Source organism: Tricharina praecox (assembly GCF_024521635.1).
Source record: "Tricharina praecox strain CBS 144465 chromosome Unknown BZA05scaffold_23, whole genome shotgun sequence".
NCBI lineage: Eukaryota > Fungi > Ascomycota > Pezizomycetes > Pezizales > Pyronemataceae > Tricharina > Tricharina praecox.
This window is the reverse complement of record NW_026250425.1, coordinates 605,926-624,124: the sequence shown is the minus strand read 5'-3', so window position 1 is coordinate 624,124 and position 18,199 is coordinate 605,926. Positions and strand designations below refer to the sequence as shown.

At 55.4% G+C, this 18,199-nt stretch overlaps 5 protein-coding genes across 5 annotated transcripts; 3 read left to right on the top strand and 2 right to left on the bottom strand.

Moving 5' to 3' along the window:
- Positions 1 to 1,593: 1,593 nt before the first annotated feature.
- BZA05DRAFT_406695 (Mad3/BUB1 homology region 1-domain-containing protein) lies at positions 1,594 to 5,624 on the bottom strand. The gene is given in 3 exon segments (XM_051484543.1): positions 1,594 to 1,858; positions 1,871 to 4,308; positions 4,452 to 5,624. 2 exon segments carry the CDS (start codon positions 5,415 to 5,417, stop codon positions 1,882 to 1,884), a joined length of 3,393 nt encoding a protein of 1,130 aa, XP_051337019.1. The 5' UTR covers positions 5,418 to 5,624; the 3' UTR covers positions 1,594 to 1,858; positions 1,871 to 1,881.
- Positions 5,625 to 6,294: 670 nt separating this feature from the next.
- Positions 6,295 to 8,950, top strand: BZA05DRAFT_406691 (triose-phosphate transporter family-domain-containing protein). The gene is made up of 6 exons (XM_051484542.1): positions 6,295 to 7,117; positions 7,194 to 7,221; positions 7,273 to 7,648; positions 7,702 to 8,140; positions 8,201 to 8,458; positions 8,533 to 8,950. Exons 1-6 carry the CDS (start codon positions 6,597 to 6,599, stop codon positions 8,534 to 8,536), a joined length of 1,626 nt encoding a protein of 541 aa, XP_051337018.1. The 5' UTR covers positions 6,295 to 6,596; the 3' UTR covers positions 8,537 to 8,950.
- On the bottom strand, positions 8,951 to 12,214 carry BZA05DRAFT_406688 (uncharacterized protein). The gene is made up of 4 exons (XM_051484541.1): positions 10,299 to 12,214; positions 9,802 to 10,243; positions 9,487 to 9,721; positions 8,951 to 9,396 (listed from the first exon to the last, which is right to left on the bottom strand). The coding sequence occupies exons 1-4, from the start codon at positions 11,958 to 11,960 to the stop codon at positions 9,315 to 9,317; spliced, it is 2,421 nt and encodes an 806-aa protein (XP_051337017.1). The 5' UTR covers positions 11,961 to 12,214; the 3' UTR covers positions 8,951 to 9,314.
- Positions 12,215 to 12,870: 656 nt separating this feature from the next.
- BZA05DRAFT_406685 (band 7 family-domain-containing protein) lies at positions 12,871 to 14,474 on the top strand. The gene is made up of 5 exons (XM_051484540.1): positions 12,871 to 13,131; positions 13,221 to 13,289; positions 13,425 to 13,517; positions 13,579 to 13,841; positions 13,894 to 14,474. The coding sequence occupies exons 1-5, from the start codon at positions 12,957 to 12,959 to the stop codon at positions 14,212 to 14,214; spliced, it is 921 nt and encodes a 306-aa protein (XP_051337016.1). The 5' UTR covers positions 12,871 to 12,956; the 3' UTR covers positions 14,215 to 14,474.
- Positions 14,475 to 14,593: 119 nt separating this feature from the next.
- On the top strand, positions 14,594 to 16,550 carry BZA05DRAFT_406684 (uncharacterized protein). The gene has a single exon (XM_051484539.1). It carries the CDS (start codon positions 14,822 to 14,824, stop codon positions 16,229 to 16,231), a length of 1,410 nt encoding a protein of 469 aa, XP_051337015.1. The 5' UTR covers positions 14,594 to 14,821; the 3' UTR covers positions 16,232 to 16,550.
- Positions 16,551 to 18,199: the final 1,649 nt, after the last annotated feature.

The window sequence follows — 18,199 nt, the reverse complement described above, 5'->3', positions numbered from 1 at the left end:
AGCTCAGGTACAGGTACTCCCGTATAATTTATTTCGATATTGTGCAGGGCGGAGTGCAGCCCTTACATCCATACACCCTTGGTCCACAAGCGTTGGTGGAAACACGATATCTGTCCTCTCACGAAACCGTCGTGTTTGCGTCGTGTTTGCCCTTCGTGTTTATCCAGCTCAGCTTGGGCTCAGCTCAGATCAGCAGCTGTGGCAATCGGCCGTGATCGCGATTAGTAATGCAGCACCGCCCATGCTGCTGCGAAATCAACATACCGCCAAGGCTTCACGCCCGGCATCCATCAACAGCAGCTGCTGGAAACCGGATATATCGCTGGACTTCGCTACACGGTCCCGTATGTACTACCCAGGTATTTACATTACTCTACAGTAGAGTGCTGTGCTCGCTGCGAATCACCCGAGTCATTCCACGGAAGAACTGGCCAGATCTCTTTTCGGCGTCCGCCGGGTTCTCCAGAGTCCTGGTTGACGTTTGGCCGGTGAACGTGAAATCAACTCCCTTGCGTGCGTGCGCTCCGTCGGATGCTGGATTCGAGAAAGGCCTTAGGAAGTTAGGATAGGTACGTGCTGCACATACATACCGGTACTTAGTCGAACAGAAACGCCCCATTCCACTCGACTACTGGTATGCACATTCGCAGCACTTGAGCCTCGAAAGCCCTCAGTCGAGCCCCCTCTTAGCTCTCTTAGCCCCAAAACCAAAACGCCTTCGAAGTTCGTCCGGTGTTCCGTCCCTACGTCGTCTGTACCTGCATATCTACATAGACTTGCGTACCAACGCCCGCATAACCACGACCCCTCGCCCGCGCCCTCGTGTGACTCCATATCACTCGGCGTTTCGGTATGCATACCCCACCGTTCGTACTTACGGTACATACAGCACTATCGATTAGTCGGCCGCAGATCACTGAGGATACTCTGTCAATATCGGCGGGAACAGTGCAGCCGTTACATTCGTTACGTATGCGCTGCCTTTACATGGAGTAGACATATGCATATCCACTGCCACTTTCTGCATCCAGGTGATCCCGCAACTACTACTAGTAGGTACTTTGGTAGTGTGCAGTACAGGTAAGGAAGTACTCAACCTGGAATGCCGCTTGCGGGAAACACGGAACAATTTGCCCTGCGCTTGTCTGTGCTTGGCTGCGCGAGAGAGACATACAGAGAGAGACGGAGGGAGAATACCAATTTACTATCGCATACGGCCTTTCTGGCTGTTTGGAGTAGACTACTCCTATGCACTACTATATGGTACTGTACATATACCCCGCCCGCGCTTGTCTTCCCTACCCAGGAAGGTAGGTAGTTCGTCCGCATTACCGTGGCCGCATTCCCACGAGTGCGCCGCCGTGACTACCCCGGCGCCCGGCGGCTTCGAAGGTGCAGTCGGATCGAGTGGAGTATGTAGAGTACGGAGGCGGGACAATCTCCGTGGGCTCCGGCTCGCTAGGAGATTTGTTGCCGAACATCCGGGGTTCAATTGAAGGGTTGAAGGGTTGAAACATTGGGCCTTGAGGTTCATCCGGCGTGGCGCCGCTATGTAATTACCCTATGGACAGATATACACATGTACATTCATTGTAATTTGTACATCCATTGTACATCGATTTGTGAGGACACTGGGGAGGCCGATAGCCAGCTACGGAATAGGTATCATACAAGAACTCCTCCCTTCATACGTAGGTCTAGGTACTTGGCGGATGGCAGGATCCCAAAAACCAAAAGTAAAAAGATAAAACAGAAACGAAAGCCCTGCTCCAGCTCCTATATACCAGAGAGGAAAAAACAAAACTCCAGCTACAAGTACCGTAGCCATCGCAAAAAAGAACATGGTAACAACAACAACAACAACAACAACAACAACAACAACTATCTACGTTTACTCATCGCAACCTCCATCTTTCTGACCATGCTCTTGAGCCCCACGCCCTTATCGCAATGCGCCACCAGGTGAGCCTCCATCTTCAGCCTGCACCTCTTGAGGCTATCGGTGATAGGCAGCGCGCCGCCCTCCTCCTGCAGCGGGTTCAAGAGGACCTCAAACACCTCCGCCCACAGGGGCTTCTCCCAGTATCTTTTCAGCGGCGTGGTGATTTTGTAGTTCTTATGCCCGCCGCCGGGGAGGCCGGAGCGTTCAGCGGCGGTCTGGATGTATTTCCCAAAGAGCATAGAGTGTATGACCGCGGCGATGCCGTGATAGTCGACCTGGAAGGTCCACGGCCTTAGCTCCCGCATTTCCGCGCAGTCCTGCTGGTCCGTCTTCCAGTCGGCGATGAACTGGACACTGGGGTGGAACAGTTTCATGTCGATGCCGCGGCCGAAGTCGATGAACGTGACGCCCTTCGCCGACCACCCGCCGGAGCCCGAGGGCTCGTACCGCGATGACCACAGGTTGTCCGCGATCGCGTCGAAGCGCACTAGACAGTTGTCCGCTTTGATGTCGCCGTGGATGAGTAATTGCGCGTGTAGGCTCTCGGTCACCCGCAGAAGCTCGACGGTCAGGAACATCACTAGGAGCTCGTCCATCACGCCGGTTCCGCCAGCCTCGGATCGCGCGTGGTTCACTAGGTCCAAGATGGTGCCCTGGTCGCGGTACTCGAGGAGGAGAAAGCCCTCGTCCTTAAATAAATGCATCTCGTGCGCCTTCACGATGGACTCAACGGCCCTGGTATTCCGCAGTCGTCGCTCCGCCTGCTTGATGATGTAGAACTCCCAAGGATTAGGAGGATGCTCCATCTTGAGCGCCTCGTATTTCTTTCGCCCGGCAAGCTTTAGTTCCGCAAGCTGTCGCTCGAGCTCTTCCTTGCCGAGCCCGTCTTCCTCAGCCTCTTCTTCCAAGTCGGCCACGCTGATATTCTCGACCAGGTAGACGGGGGCGAATGCGCCCTTGCCCAACTCCCTCTTGACTATGTATTGCCTCCCACCTTCATTGACGAAGAACTCGAGCGCCGGGTTCTCCGGGACGCCGCCGGTAGCTCCACCGCCATCCCGCTTCGCCATAGTCTTAGTGAACCGCTTGATCTCCGCAGCACGGCCCGAGTTCGTCGTCGGAAACTCGTAATACCCGTCGTAAGTCTTGAGGGGCGGATCCAGTTTTTGCCATATCAGGGCTCGCATGCCTTCATCCATGGGATTGCAAACCTTGTCGTCGACGACGGGGCCTTGCTCGAGCACTTTCTCCCTCCGCCGCACCACCGCCACAGGCTGCAGCTGCGACTTGGGTTGAAGTGGTAATTGTTTCTGGATCGCCGCCAGAGGCGTCCTCCGGTTTTCGCGCGGCGCCTCGTCAAATGGACTACCACCCATCATGTCATCGTCCTCGTCGTCGTCATCGTCGTCGATGACAGGCATGGCGCCCCGACTGGGAGTTTTCGGCTGCAGCGCCCTGCTACGGCCCAGCGTGCCAGGAAGTGACTCTGTTCTCTCAACGATTGGGGTCATGTACGGCAGGCGGCTCTGCATGTGGGACTGGTCTTTTGCAATATGGTACGGCAGCGTGGGAGGATTGAAATCATCCGGCGGCTCCGGAATCTGCAGCCGCCGCGCTTGCTGCGCTTTGGCCAGGCCAGGCTCGTCGGAGAAGATGGACAGCTTCTGCATTTTGACTACCGGTGCCCGCGGCTCCGGAACCGCAAATGTGTCACCCTCGCCCATGTCTTCGTCTTCGTCTTCGCCCTCGTCCGCGTCCTCGTCGGAGGGCTTGGCCATGTTCTGCGCGAGGTTGAAGTCGGACCAGTCACTGCGGACACTTGCGGCATCGTCGTCGTCGTCATCCTCCTGGTGTACCGTCCTGTTTGTATCAACCATGCTCGTGGTGGTATAATCGCCCTCGCTCTCCTCACCGAAGTCTGTCCCATCGCTCTCCTGACTATCGGGATCCTTTGGTTGCAGTTTCAGTGGTTGGTTGAATATGCCGTAGATTTCGTCTGTCGCCGCTTTTGTATGGAAAGTCATTGTTGGGCTTGAAGACACTGCCGCCGTTGTTGTCTGCCGTCCTTTCCGACGAACTTTGCCTTTATTGGGAGATGGGGATAGTACAGTTTTGATTTTTACTGGAGTTCTGCTTCCCTCCAGCGGTCGCCGCCGCTGGTTCCGCTCCGCTGCCGCCGCCTGCCGATGCTCATTCCAATCAATTCCGTACAAACCTCTGCTCTTCGCTCGCAACTCATCAAATGAATACTCATCCCCTTCTTCTTCCGGTGGGTAAACTAGTTCAAGCACGACGGCTATACGTTCAGGCCGCTTGCCTGGCACTGGCATTGTATTTGACAAGGAAGTAATGTGTGACATTTGAGACTGATACATGCCAAGTCGAGAAATGGTAAATGCCATGGAATTAGTTCTACTCCGGACAACATGAGAAATACCGAATCGCCCAGTTGGATAGAGGAAGAGAAGGAGAGAGAGGGGAGGTGAAGAGAGGTCGAAGGATAACTTACAGTATCTCTGAACACCGTCAACTTGTCAGTTGTAGGCGCCTTTCCATGAGACTTCAATGTTTCCCCAGCCCACGGCTTCGCCTCAATTTCATTCTCCTTCTTGCGGTGGTGAAGAGTCCCGATGTTGTCCCATCCACCAGTCGCTCGCGCAGGGGTCGATTTCTCCGCCGAAGGTGCGTCCGCATCGGAGAAAATCGCCATCTTCATCTTTGCGGGCTTGTTCGCGGCAGATTGGGGCGGCACCTGGGGGTCGGGAGTGCCGCCGAGGCCTCCACTGGCCACCAATCCGCCCAACTGCTTGGCAGCGAGCGCCGGTCTCACCGTCGGCAGGGCGGGGGAGGACGGTTCATCGTCGTTGGGTGGGTTCGCCGCCATCCGCTGCAGGAATTCGTCGTATTTCCGCTGCAGTCGCTTGATAGGATTCGCATTGGCGTCGATTCCCATCTGGTAGATCTCGTCCGCCTGGTTCCTTCTACCTAGAGACTCCAATAGAGCAGCGTACTCCTCGTAGAATAGTGCCAGCCGTTGGCCCACTTCGTTACGTGCTAGGTAGGCATACACTTCTCTTGGGGTGTCCGAGTAGTCCTGAGCATACTGCACCCAGAGCTTGAGGTACCGCGGATCGTTCTTGTATTGATTGTCGTGTATAAACTCCTTTGTCGCACGCTCCAGCAATTGCAAGAGCCCCGAGTCGGCGGAGTGTCCTGACGTGAATGTCTCCACCGTCCAGTTGATGTATCGCAGCCAGACTTCGAGAGGATCGTCGAGTTCCGCAGCAGTCGTGAGTTCCTCCTCGAACTCGTCCTGGCGGGCTCGGTGCTCGGATCGCATTGCGTGAGGCTTGGATGTGAGAGGTGACAAGGAGGCGGCCAGGGCTCGAGCTGACCGTCCGGAACGGATGGGCTGAATGTTTTCCTTGTGCCCTTCGATCAGATCGAAGTTGGTGGTGGGAGCGTCATCGTCCATGGCTCGAATCGACTTTCTGGACGCTTGGGGGAAGCTGTAGGGGTGTGCGTATTCGGATGGGCGATTTGGTTGGGCAGTTGGTGGGTGGTTAGCGGAGAAGACGGGAGGGAAATGCGAATTGCGGGGCGTGTGGGGAGAAGGTGATTGTTGTTGTTGATGTGGATGGTGGCGGTGGTTACAAGTTTTCTTGGCGTGACAGCACTCGAGCCACCAACGTGTGGCGTGGTCGAATCCGCCTCTCTGGCCAGCCACAAACACTACGTTTGTTGATGGTCTGGGTAAGATGTATGTAACTCGACTAGCAACGCGGGGTAGGATCAAAGGCGATTGTAACGGCTATTCTGATATGTCCGTGGAATTCTTTCTTACACAAAGTCGCAACCGTTTTTCGAGGGCGGAGTTAGCTCATACAATATGACTCGCTTTTAGCATAGTTAGAACTTTTCCGCAACGCCATGATAGGTTCACTCGCAGGAAAGGTCGGGCTTGAGGTTGCCATAGTCCAGACAGGCCATATGCGACAATAGATTGATGTCCCCTCTCTCTATAGGTTCATTAGTCGAGGGTTTCAGATCGATGCTGCCGTCAGTGCCGAACAATCGGCGTGGGACCTGGAGGGGATACCGTACATGATGTACGTACTACACGACTTCGATAATGTTTCCGATGTTTTGGAGATGATCAGAGCCGGGATTAGACGGGAATGGTGGCCGGCCGAGTTACATATGCACAGCAAACGGTGCCGAGGAGATATCGTGGGGGATGAATGCCATCTCAAGAAACTTCGATGGTGATGTACGGTAGTTACTCTAGTAGGGAGACGCCCAACCACATCTCACATCAAGCTCACCGGTGGTCCTGGACATCCGAACTTACGCAAAACCCTCTCAAGCCGGCCCAAGCCAAACGAGCCATAGTTAAGCACCGGTCTTTCCTGTTCACCGAGCTCACACTTGGCCCATCGACTCCGGCCAGACTGCAGACCAAACCACCCAACCGGAAAAAATAAAATAAAATACAATAAAATACCATATACCCAAAAAATAACACGACGGGCATCGCGCTTTCCAGATAGGGGCTCTGTCTCACCGTCCCCGGAGGGTCGCCTGCCGTGCCTACCCCAGTTGAGAGATCTGCAGCCGTCGCGGAGAACCTCCCAAGAGCCCAAGCGCATGCACCATGGCTGCTTCATCAGCACAATTTCCTGCTCCGACAATTCCATATCCCCCTTCTTCGTCATCAGGAGAAGAAGAAGACGCCGACGACCCTCTCAGACTCTCTCTACGACAACAGCAACACAGTACTCGAAGCAACAAGCGCGGCACGTACGCTAACAGAGTTCACCCGCCTACACCATCACTGTTGACGACTGCGTCCGCCGATCACGAGACCACCGCCGTCTCCAGTCGCGTTCGACACGCCGGCACCGGAATCGACGTTGAACGGTGGATGAGCGATAGCGAATCCGAGGAGTTGGAAATGGACAGCTATCATGGAAGAGGGGCCGCCGCGAGCGATGACGAGGAGGTCGGCAGGCGAAAGCCTCGGGGGGTTCGGCACCGCGCTGGTGACGAGTCCGAGGAAGCCGCTCTCATCCAGGGAGACATCCTTGATGACGAGGTGACCCGGCAGGAGAAGAAGGAGGCGGATGGGAGGGTCATGCGGGATCTGGCAATCAACCTGATTTTGATCGGACTGTGGTATGGATGCTCTCTTCCACAAAGGGGTGGTGTCTCTGCACACACAGCGTGTTTAACGGATCGCCCATGCTTCTAGGTATCTATTCTCGCTCTTGATATCAGTTGTAAGTCGGCCCCTTCAAGCCAGTCCTCGAGCGGTGCTCACTGTGTTCTAGTACAACAAATGGATGTTCTCACCGGATCACCTGAACTTCCACTTCCCGCTGTTCACGACGTGCGTGCACATGATCGTCCAGTTCTCGCTGTCGTCACTCGTACTATACGCGTTACCACAATTCCGGCCGGTAGGCTTCTTCGGCGAACCAGATGCGCCCGAGGATCTCCCATCGGTTGCCGATGCTGGCGGCTCGGAGAGCAGATTTGCGAGGTGGTTCAGATTCAACAGCTGGGCGCAAGAGCGCAAGAAGGCCCAGCAGGGGGTTATGACAAAGTGGGTCTACATGACCAAGATTGCGCCGTGTGGTGCAGCTACGGGGTTGGATATCGGCCTGGGCAACATGAGCTTGAAGTACATCACTTTGGCCTTCTACAGTACGAATCCCTCTCATGATGGGAAGCTGCATGTGGCTAACGCTTTTCAAAAGCTATGTGCAAATCCTCCTCACTGGCCTTCGTCCTCGTTTTCGCCTTCGCCTTCCGCCTAGAAAAAGTTACGTTGAAGCTCATTGGCATCATCGGCGTGATGACAATCGGCGTAGTAATGATGGTAGCCAGCGAAGCGCAATTCGTGACGATCGGCTTCATCCTCGTGCTGATGGCGTCCGCACTCTCGGGCCTGCGCTGGTCACTGACGCAGATGCTTCTCCTGCACAACCCCGCCACGGGCAACCCCTTCTCGTCGATCTTCTTCCTGGCACCCTGCATGTTCGTCTCGATCCTCGCCGTCGCCATCCCCGTCGAGGGCTTCGGACCACTGTTCGAGCGCTTCGGAGAGCTTGTGGACCAAGAGGGTGTCATCCGCGCCGTCGCAATCGTCGTGTTCCCCGGCGTAATCGCGTTCCTCATGGTATCCAGCGAATTCGCGTATGTGCCCCCCTACTCCCCCCTCCCTGCCCCCCTCGCACTAACCAACCGCTCTCTCAGCCTCCTCAAACGCTCCTCAGTCGTAACACTCAGCATCTGCGGCATCTTCAAAGAAGTGATGACGATCTCTGCGGCCGCCATAATCTTCGACGACCCGCTCACCCCCGTCAACATTTCCGGTCTACTCGTAACGATCGTCTCAATCGCGGCATACAACTACATAAAGATCAGCAAGATGCGGCGCGAAGCCGTCGAGGCGACGCACCGCCGAGATCGCGACAGAGCCGGTGCCGCTGCTGGGGCGGTCGCTCCTACCGGGTACGCCACACACCTGAGCCGACACGAGGCGTACACTGACAATCACGTCGAACCTGCCCTAATGAATCTCACAGCTAAACCTTCTTTGTGCGCGGTAGAAAACGAGACTAGTGGTGGTGCTGGTCAGAGTCAGGGCTTGGGTCAGGGAGGAGTCGGCGTGGGTGAGTCCGCGACGAGCCCCGCTGTCCAGAGGTTTGGCGGGCTCAGTGCGAACGCCTCCGCTACGAACTTGTCGGTGTTTTCGGGGAGTGCGGTTGCGTAACGGGCGCGGGAGCAGGGGGAAGCAGGGGGGAAATGTTCGCTGCTGTACTAAATCTATTTCTTGTGCATTTTGTTCGGAGTTTGGGGGATTTGGATTGGCGGGCTGTTTGGAGGATGGATGGAGGATGGAAAGGATGGTGAATGGATGTGTATACCTGAAAGGGTTATCTTTCTTCGTATTTATCCATGTTACGTGGTAGTAGAGCGTGTAGACATCGAGTTTCTGGACATTCATTCATTCATTCATATTCATTCATTTTTGATATGCGTGTGTATAGTATTTCGCTGTTCGTCTGTTCTATATCATCTAAAAACAACTGTTCCAATCAATCCGTCATCGTTTGGCTGTCTGGCTATCCCACCCACCGTAGTTATGCGTACAAGTATGACCTCGTCAAAGAAAGAAAGAAGAAGAAAAAGGCCCACAGAAAAGAGCTACAGGCGTATTATTACAAACAAGAAGGAAGGAAGGAAGGAAAGAAACGCGATGGAGATCCAAAATCGTGAAATGAAAACGTCCAAGTCCAAGTCCCAGTCCATATACAAATGGGATCAGATACGATACAAACATACATGGCAGCAGAGGATGAGATCATTACATGATCTTGTACACTCGCTTCGCAATCCAATAGCACATGAATCCAAAAACCAGCAGGCCTGCGGTGATACACCAAAACCTGTCCCACATATCCATCATCAGTAATCATTTATTCCCACCTTAATTCCCACAGGGCTCACAGGGCCTTTAGGGAGGGGAGGAAACACACCAGTCAAGATTCTCCACGTTCTGTCCGGGCACCATAACATTCATTCCCCACAGACCCGTGATGATGTTCATTGGCAGAACGATGGTTCCAAGAACCGTCAGTCTGCCAAGCACGTCGGCCGTCTGCTCCTGTCGCTCGTTCATCTTGATGTTGATCTGCGCCAGATAGTTGCTATGACTACGTGAGAGGATCTTTTCCATGTGGTTGAGGTTGGAGACCATGGTTACGATGTGGTCTGTCCGCCGCTTATCTTAGCATCGTTGCATCATGGAAAGAAGAGCCGAGGAGGAGAGGGGAGAGGGAGGGGGGGACTACCTTGAATATCGCCCAAATAAAGCCCAATCTCGCTGCGAGGTGCAACTTGCCACTGCTCATTACAGCGCTTCGCAAAGCCCTTGATAACATCCGCCTTATTTCCCATGAGGCGGTACAGACTCATAACGTTCCGTCTGCTGTCGCCCACCCGCTTCAGCATGTCGCCATCGCTCTTCTGCTCCTCGGGGTCGTCGCCCTTGAGCGATGCTGCGGTGCCCTGCTTCTTCTTTTCCGGCGAGTCGGGCTCGATGTGCATCCGCAGGATGGCGTCATCAATGTCGTCTACTTCCGATTCGAGGGACTGGATCAATGGCTGGAAGGCATCGGTGATGTCATCGATCAGAGCGTAGGAGATCCAGTCGGCGGAGACGGTTATGTAGTCTTTCAACTGGCGGATACGGCGGCGGACATTCGCTGGGTGTGGAGTTTGTGAGAAGTGGAACTGTGTGGGATTGTTAGCGCTTGCATATCGACAGATGATAGGGTGGGATTTATACGCTGATGACGCCGTCTCTAAAAACTACTACGTAAATGTTCACAGGATCCATATAGTCTTCGCTGTTACTATCCTGCTCGAACGTACGATACGACACCAAATAGTAGCTGCGGAACAGCTCGACTTTCTCGCGCGCTTCCTGCATCATAATATCCTCCGAGGTCAACGGATGAATGCCAAAGGCCTTGCTGATGATCTTCATCTCCGCATCCGTTGGGCTAAACACATCTAGCCAGAATGTCGGCCTCGGCCCGAGTCTAGGCAGCGATTGACTTGGTTCCGGCGGGGAGCAATCGGTCCTCGACTCGTCGCCGCCGGTAGTAGTGCTTCCCGCGCGCATTGGCCTTCCCGGGCTCGCATCAAGTTCATCTTCCGATGAGTCCTCAAGCACCCGCGGCTCCGGCCTGAAGAGGTCCGCGAACGACTGCCCTGGCTGCAACAGCTCCGATATCGTATGCGAATGGATTGTGGCAGGCAATTCTTCGTTGAAGTACGTGAATCGGTATGGCAGCTCCTCCTCATCCCTATGCCACGGGGCCCTAACGGGTGGTCTAAGGCGTCCACCCACATAGACAGGCTCCGGCAACTTCTTGGCTCTTATGCCCTCGCTGCGCTCTTCCTTCTCGTCGCGGCTCCACTCTTCCAAGACTGAGAAGTCGGGCCACTCGCGGCGACGGCGGCGGCAATTTGGATAGTCGTCGCCGTTCATCTCGGTAGCCTCGTCCTCGTCGAGCAGGCCGTCGTCGACCGGGAAGCAGACATCTTCCTCTGCGCGGAAGGTGGAAGAGCGCATGCCATTATTCGGGGATTTGGGCGGGGAGCGTGGCGGGTGCGAATCCTCGTCGTCGTCGCCGTCGTGCGTGTCAATATTGATGAGAGTATCCGGCGCATTACCGTTTCGTATTCTCGCGAAATCGTGCTCCTGGAAGCTACGAGCCATGCGAGACGCCTCCAGATGGGGGCTCGACGGAACCGACGGCGGGAAGTTGATGCTGCCGTATTCACGGAAGGGGACGCTAGGGGGCGGCAGCCGCCCGAGTTCTGGATGCTGTGCCCGTCGCGAACTAGACGTCGAAGGTCGCGACTTCTGCGGTCGCGTACCCATGAGAGAAGTCCTCTCGTTGGGCGCACCGATCCGGATCAACGGTCGGGTCTCATTGTCTGAGTTCTCGGAGCTCTGGCCATCGTCTTCCGCGCCATCGTGCGCCGGCCTCTCCTGATACCGTGGGTGTCCGCCTGGCGACCTGACCGAGTCAAACAGTGCTGTAGCAGTGCTAGAACGCCTCGGTCGCATGGACATTTGCTCTCTGTGATCCAGTAACGCGGTACTGTCCATCGACACGCCACTCAAGTTCGGCTGCAAGTAGAACCCCGTGTTCCTACGCGGAGCCGGGGAGTTGAAGGTGTTCGCGCCATCGTCCGAGTTGCGACCGAGTTCCCCCTCGAGGTGTCCGGAGGCAGTGTGTGTACGGCGGTTTCTGCGGCCACGGCGTCGTCGATGGCTGTGTTGTGGGTTCGGTGTGGTTTGCGGGCGCGTAGTCAATGGAGTGACGCCTGGGCGCTGGCGACTGGTGGAGTCGCTGTTGTGCGATTCCGATGACGACGAGGAGGCTGATGACGAGCTGGCGCGGGAGAGGACTGTTGGGGAACGCTGCGCGGACATTTAGAGTGACTCGGAGGACTGATTGCGGGCGGCGGGTGGCAGATGCAGAGCAACACTCAATCACGAGCGATAGCAAGGCGAGTGGGTGGAAACAAGGATGGTGGAGCTGTTGTGTCTCCAAAACCTGGCCGACGCGGTGGGGTAGTAGGAAGGTTGCTAAGATAAGGCACCGGTAACTGGGTTTTCACGTAGGGCTATGAAGAGTTTGAATTCTTGGACAGAAGTTTCATGACCAGGGAGAGTGAACTTACTTGCTATCTCTCTCCTGCTCAGTTGCAGTGGCTCAACGAGCAGCATTCGGTCCAGTCCAGTTCCAGAGCTCATCCATTTAGCCTTGGCGGCGGCAAGGGGAACTGGAGAGTCGGTGAGATCATTGCGTAGTCTTGTGCTGATTAGGTATGGTAGGAGGCGGGGCACGTGATTGGCCATCGCAAGAGTGACCGCAAGATTCTCCTCGTTCGCCTCACTTCGACCACAAAGACCGGATGGCGGGTGCCGTATCTCATCAATGTCGATACCCGCCTTGGCCTATAGGAATAGTTCACGATCTAAAGCAAGTATATGTGTGTCGTATCGCCGTGTCTCATAGAGTAGAGAGCACAACTCTGAATCGCACAGACCTTGCCCAGCACCATCGGTCCGAGCATCTAGAGTATTGGCGTGCTCAGTCAACCCCACTATTTCACTCATCACCTATCACTCGACTGGTGCAGATGGGTTTCTAGTTTCACTGAGTGAGGTTATACATGGAAAGAAGCACGTCTGTCGCGAACTGAGCGATGAAATCATGTTCCAAATCTTGGGCGTATCCTCGCATATAGAGCGGGTGGGAGTCGCTGACCGTGCAACCGATCTTGTCCGGGTAAGATGCCTTGGCAAACATGGTGGCATGGAGGGCATTTTCGACCCGCACCGTCTCGCGCTTGTACTCTCCAATCCCGAGCTTCGAAACGCAATCGCATCCGACATCCCGCCCACCCCGCACAGCTCATCAACATGGATCCCAATAACCCCCGTGAGACCTGGAACCGTTTCCAGTCTGCTCTTCAGCGCGCTCAGAAGTCCGGTGCCGGCGGTAGGGGAGGTGCTCCCAAGGGAGCCATCGGTGGTGGAATCGGCCTGGCGTTGCTCCTCGGTGCCGTTTTCGCCGGAAACAGTGCTCTGTTCAACGGTATGTTAAGTTCTATCCAACCGCCTGGGAATGTACATGATTGCAAATGGCGGCGGATTATGGGTGCTAACGTATGCTCTCTTGTGCAGTTGATGGTGGTCACCGTGCGATCAAGTACACTCGTCTCGGAGGTGTCAAGAAGGAAATCTACAATGAAGGTTTGACATCGCCACTCCAGTCGTTCCCGGGCTCCGTCACCGGCATGCTCGCTGGACTGATAGCACCTACCGGCCCTACATACGAAAAATGTTGCCTGGGGAGCGTGTGGCTAATCTGTGTTTTTCGGTATTTAGGAACTCACTTGATGATTCCATGGTTCGAGACACCCATCACCTACGACGTCCGTGCTAAGCCCCGCAACATCGCCTCGTTGACCGGAACCAAGGGTATGACAGCATCGGCCCCATGAAGCGTCAGCGATCCCCCACTGACGTGCATGAACCCCAGATCTTCAGATGGTCAACATCACCTGCCGTGTGTTGTCCCGTCCCAGAGTGGATGCTCTCCCGGTCATCTACCGTACTCTCGGAACCGACTACGACGAGCGTGTTCTGCCTTCGATCGTGAACGAGGTCCTCAAGGCCGTTGTTGCACAGTTCAATGCTTCGCAGTTGATCACCCAGCGTGAGGCTGTCAGCAGACTGGTCCGGGACAACTTGGTCAAGAGAGCGGCGAGGTTCAACATCATGCTGGACGATGTCTCGTTAACGGTACGCCTACCCGCAATGACCGAACATGACGCATAGCTAAACAAAGCCGTAGCATCTGGCATTCTCGCCCGAGTTCACCGCCGCCGTCGAGGCCAAGCAGGTCGCTCAGCAGGAGGCCCAGCGTGCCGCATTCGTAGTCGACAAGGCCAGGCAGGAGAAGCAGGCCATGATCATCAGAGCCCAGGGAGAATCCCGCTCCGCGGAGCTCATCGGTGACGCGATCAAGAAGTCCAAGAGTTACGTCGAGCTGCGCAAGATCGAGAATGCTCGGGACATCGCGAAGCTGATCCAGGATGCTGGCGGCAAGAACAAGCTGTACCTCGACTCGGAGGGTCTCGGTCTCAACGTGTTCGGAGACGTCCAGAAGAAATAAATAACGCAGCAATAGCGCGGCTACAAAAATGTGTACTCTATTTTGCTCGGTGTGTAGCGGTGGTGGTTGTCTTGTTGTGTTGTCTGCATGAGAGGGGGATGAAAAGCCGTGGCTCTGAGAGCTCTTTGTCTCTTGGCTGGGAGCACTCACTGGGCTTTGTGTGTGCTCCGCTGTGTCTATTTCTGTCTTTCGGAATCTCTCTCTCTCCACCTAGTTCGATTCCATGTACAATAGGGAAAAAAAAGCGTTGGCAATAGAAATCGAAGCTCATGTGAAACATTCGGTGGTGACAGCGGCGCCGTTGGATTTATGGACGCTTGTGTGCGAATACCCATGGAACTGATACTTGTGTACTCGTCACGTGTGTAGCCTAGATGAGCATTCCGAATTTCCGAACAGGTATGTAGATCGCTATTTAACACGACACTCTGCCCTAGTGACGCCTCCTTCTCCCTGACACCGGCAAGCCATAGTTAGCTACCCGGCTCATAGTTAACCCCCGAATCAACCTCCAAGCTTCCTTTCTCTCAAAGTTTCACGAACGAACGGACAAACAGATGCTGTGGACCAGCTCGAGTTATATCTTCTCATTCCCATTCTCAACACAATGATGCAACGACGGATCTCTGTCCTCCTCGTGGTAGCCGTGTTCTTCATCTTCTTCTCCGGCACGTTCCTGTTCGGCGGACGAGCGACACCACCCTCACCACCACCGGTTGTTCACGATGTGACCGACAGCGTTACAGGAGGCGTGAACCACGAAAGCGATACAAAAGTCGTGAACCACGAAAGCGATACAGGAGCTGTGAACCACGACAGCGAAAAGAAACCCACCACACATACGGATAGTAATCTCCACATTACGATCACCGAGACCGGCGGCTCCCACGATGAAGTGATCGCAGCACTCGTTCACGCCTTCGGCTCACAACCTAGCGCGCTGCTGAAACTATACCAGCTTCTTCCGCGCTATGGGATCACCGGCGTGATGCGCGGCTTCGCACTGAGCAACCCGCTCCCCGATCCCAAGTCTCCGGGAGTCTACAGAGATGTAGACTCCCTCCAGCGGCGGCCAGACGTCTTCGTTGCGGGGACCTGCGAGCTGGACCTCGTCTATTTCCAGAAGCAACTAGGCGCGTTGCTAGCAGAGCGGAAGACTTACCTCTTCTGCGTAGTGCACCATGCCGACCGGTGGGCGGCCGAGTCGCGGAATCTGGAGAACCTCATCACCCCCTGGGTCGAAGCCGGCCTCGTCGAGTTCTTGACTCTGAGCCCACACACTGCCACCTTCCTCCAAGAACACAGTATCAGCAAGTGGGCGACCAGGACGCCCGCCAAGATCCGCTCGTTCGTCCCGGTGTTCCCCGTGCCGCTGCCGGAGGAGCCCACGGGCACCGGCACAGACAAGGAGGAGCTATCATTCGCGCTCCAGGGCGACTACGACTCCACGCGCCGCGACTACAACAGCGTGTTCACGAGCCTCAACTCGCTGCTGACGTCCAGCAACTCCGCGCCGGCCGACGACGAAAAGCCCGACCGCAACGTGACCATGCACCTCCTAGGCCACGGCAAGCATCCCGACGTCCCCCTCGAGGTCCGCGAGCACGTCAAGTTCGACGAGGGCCTGGATTACGTTGAGTTCTACTCCATCATCTCGCGCACGTTCGCCTTGCTCCCCGCGTTCGCGAACAATGAGTACCTCGACCGCAAAGCGTCCTCGTCGGTTCCGGCTGCGCTGATCGGTGGGACCCCGCTGGTTGCCACTCAGGCCATCGTCGATGCGTACTCGTACCTCGACCCGGACGTCGTGTGGCTGCAGGGTGCGGAGGAGCTCGACCTCGATGTTGTAGGGAGGATTCTGAATATGGGCCCCAAGGAGCGGCGGAAGAAGAAGGAGCTGGTGAGACAGAAGTGTGCCGCCATGATCCAGCAGAATACCAAAGCGCTCGGGGTGTGGATTGGCGACGCTATGGAGAAGCTCAGAAATGGTGGCAAGAAAGCGGATGTGGTCGCATAGGTTTGATACCTTTGTTTGCTTTGCTTTGCTTTGTGCCGGGGAACGGTGTACTCGTACTTCTTTTTGGGATTGTTTTTGCACTCGTTTTGTGCTTGTTTCTTGGGTTACTTAATACTTGTTATGCTGGGATTTTCGGTGTGTACTTTGGAATTCTTTATAACTAATAAAAGAAACAAACGAATCACACGATGTCATTCATATTATACGAGTGCGAACCCATGCATCATCTTCATCCGGCACAGCTGGTATGGTACGTCCGCCTGTTGCTCGGACTTGTACGAGTAGGTAGCATATCGTGATAAAGGACCCTTTCTTTCAGCGCAAGCATTCCTTTATTCTCTGCTTCAGTGACTCTCGGCTCTGATACTGTTAGCTGACATGTGGAAGCCGGCAACGTGGATGTCAAGGTAAGACTCGAATCAAAGTTGAACGTGTCTATGCAGATGCTATACACTTTGATATAGGCTATTGCCGCTGAAGTTGTGGAGCTTGTGAAGGAATACGCTAAACAACTCCAGTGACAGCCGTTCTCATGATCCATCATCATGGCGGTTTCATTACTCAGACGACCCTTCCAAAACTCAGCCAGACACTCATAACCAAACCGCTACTTTCCCAGCACAGGCGCAATACCTAATACACCCTTTACCGCCGAATATAAAAACTCAGACACCATACCGCAATCACGCCATCACGCCGGCGCCGTACCTCCAAACAACCCCCCCAACTCCGCCCTCGGCCTCAGCGGCGTCCTTGCGCCATTCATGGAAAACACCATAGTCGACGAGGGTGGGCGCCTCGTGGCTACCGTCTGCCTTGGAGTACCAGCCGCCCCCAAAGCCGTCTCATAGGCACTGTGTTGTGAATCCGGGGATGCTGCTGTAGTCAGCCACCGCTCGCTCGTCATCATCTGACGGGGGATATACGCACCTTCACCAGGTCCGTCGAGTCCATCCACCCATGCACCGGGCATATGTGGTTCCCTATCCGGCCGTTTCCGTACCCACGGCCACCACAGAGGTTGCGAGCACCAAATGAGAAGGACCACGGTGCAGAAGGATACTAGAAGGCCGATGACGATGAAGCCGGTCATTTGCGCTATGGTCAGGATGAGTGCGTTGAGGTCGCGCGTGTCGGGCGAGCGGTTGACGGTGATCACGGTGAGGTTGGCGGGAGTGCGTTTGATGTGCGGTGGGGTTACGATGATCGTTGGGATCGGATATGGATCCCCCGCAGCGTTGTGGTGGGAGGTGGAAGTGTAGAACATTGCGGATGTGGCTGTTTGCGCGCCGAGGGCCGCTGCTATGACTGGAGTCGATGTGTACGCCGCATCCATACGTAACGGGACCACAGTCTCCACCAGGTGCTCATCCTGTATCGTGCTCGTGCTCGTGGGAATCGCAGTCTCGGTCACCACCACCGTCTGCGTGACGGTCTCCGCTCCCACGGTCATCTCCCTCCACATCGACACCGTCACACTCTCCGTCGCCGTGGTTGTAGTAGTAGTAGTAGAAACGCTCGTTTTCTTCGGAATAAACCAAACATACGTCTGATCCTCCTTCCTCTGATCAGCGTCACGGGTATGGTATCCCAACGGCCCAAAGAAGCGTCGTTCGCTCTCAGGAAGCTGTCGGACTGCCGTCGTGTATGGGTAGAAGCTCCATGGCGCGATTACATGCGTAAGGGTTGTTGACGGTGGGACGGAGGGAGAGGTGGTTGGGTCCTTCGCTTTGTGGGGCGGGGTGGAGGATGAGTAGTTGGGGATAGAGGTGGGTGACGCATTCGATTGGGAGCGGGCTGCGACGTGGAGAGGGATAAGGAGTGGCAGGAGGGAGAAGATCTTGAGAGGATTCATTACTTGTACGTGCACAGTGGACTCTTCGCAACAAGGTGGGTGACGGAGAGGAGACGGGCAATGGTGATATGGCCAGCCGGAGGAGGTGGGCCTGCCTATGCGGGTGGGTCTCA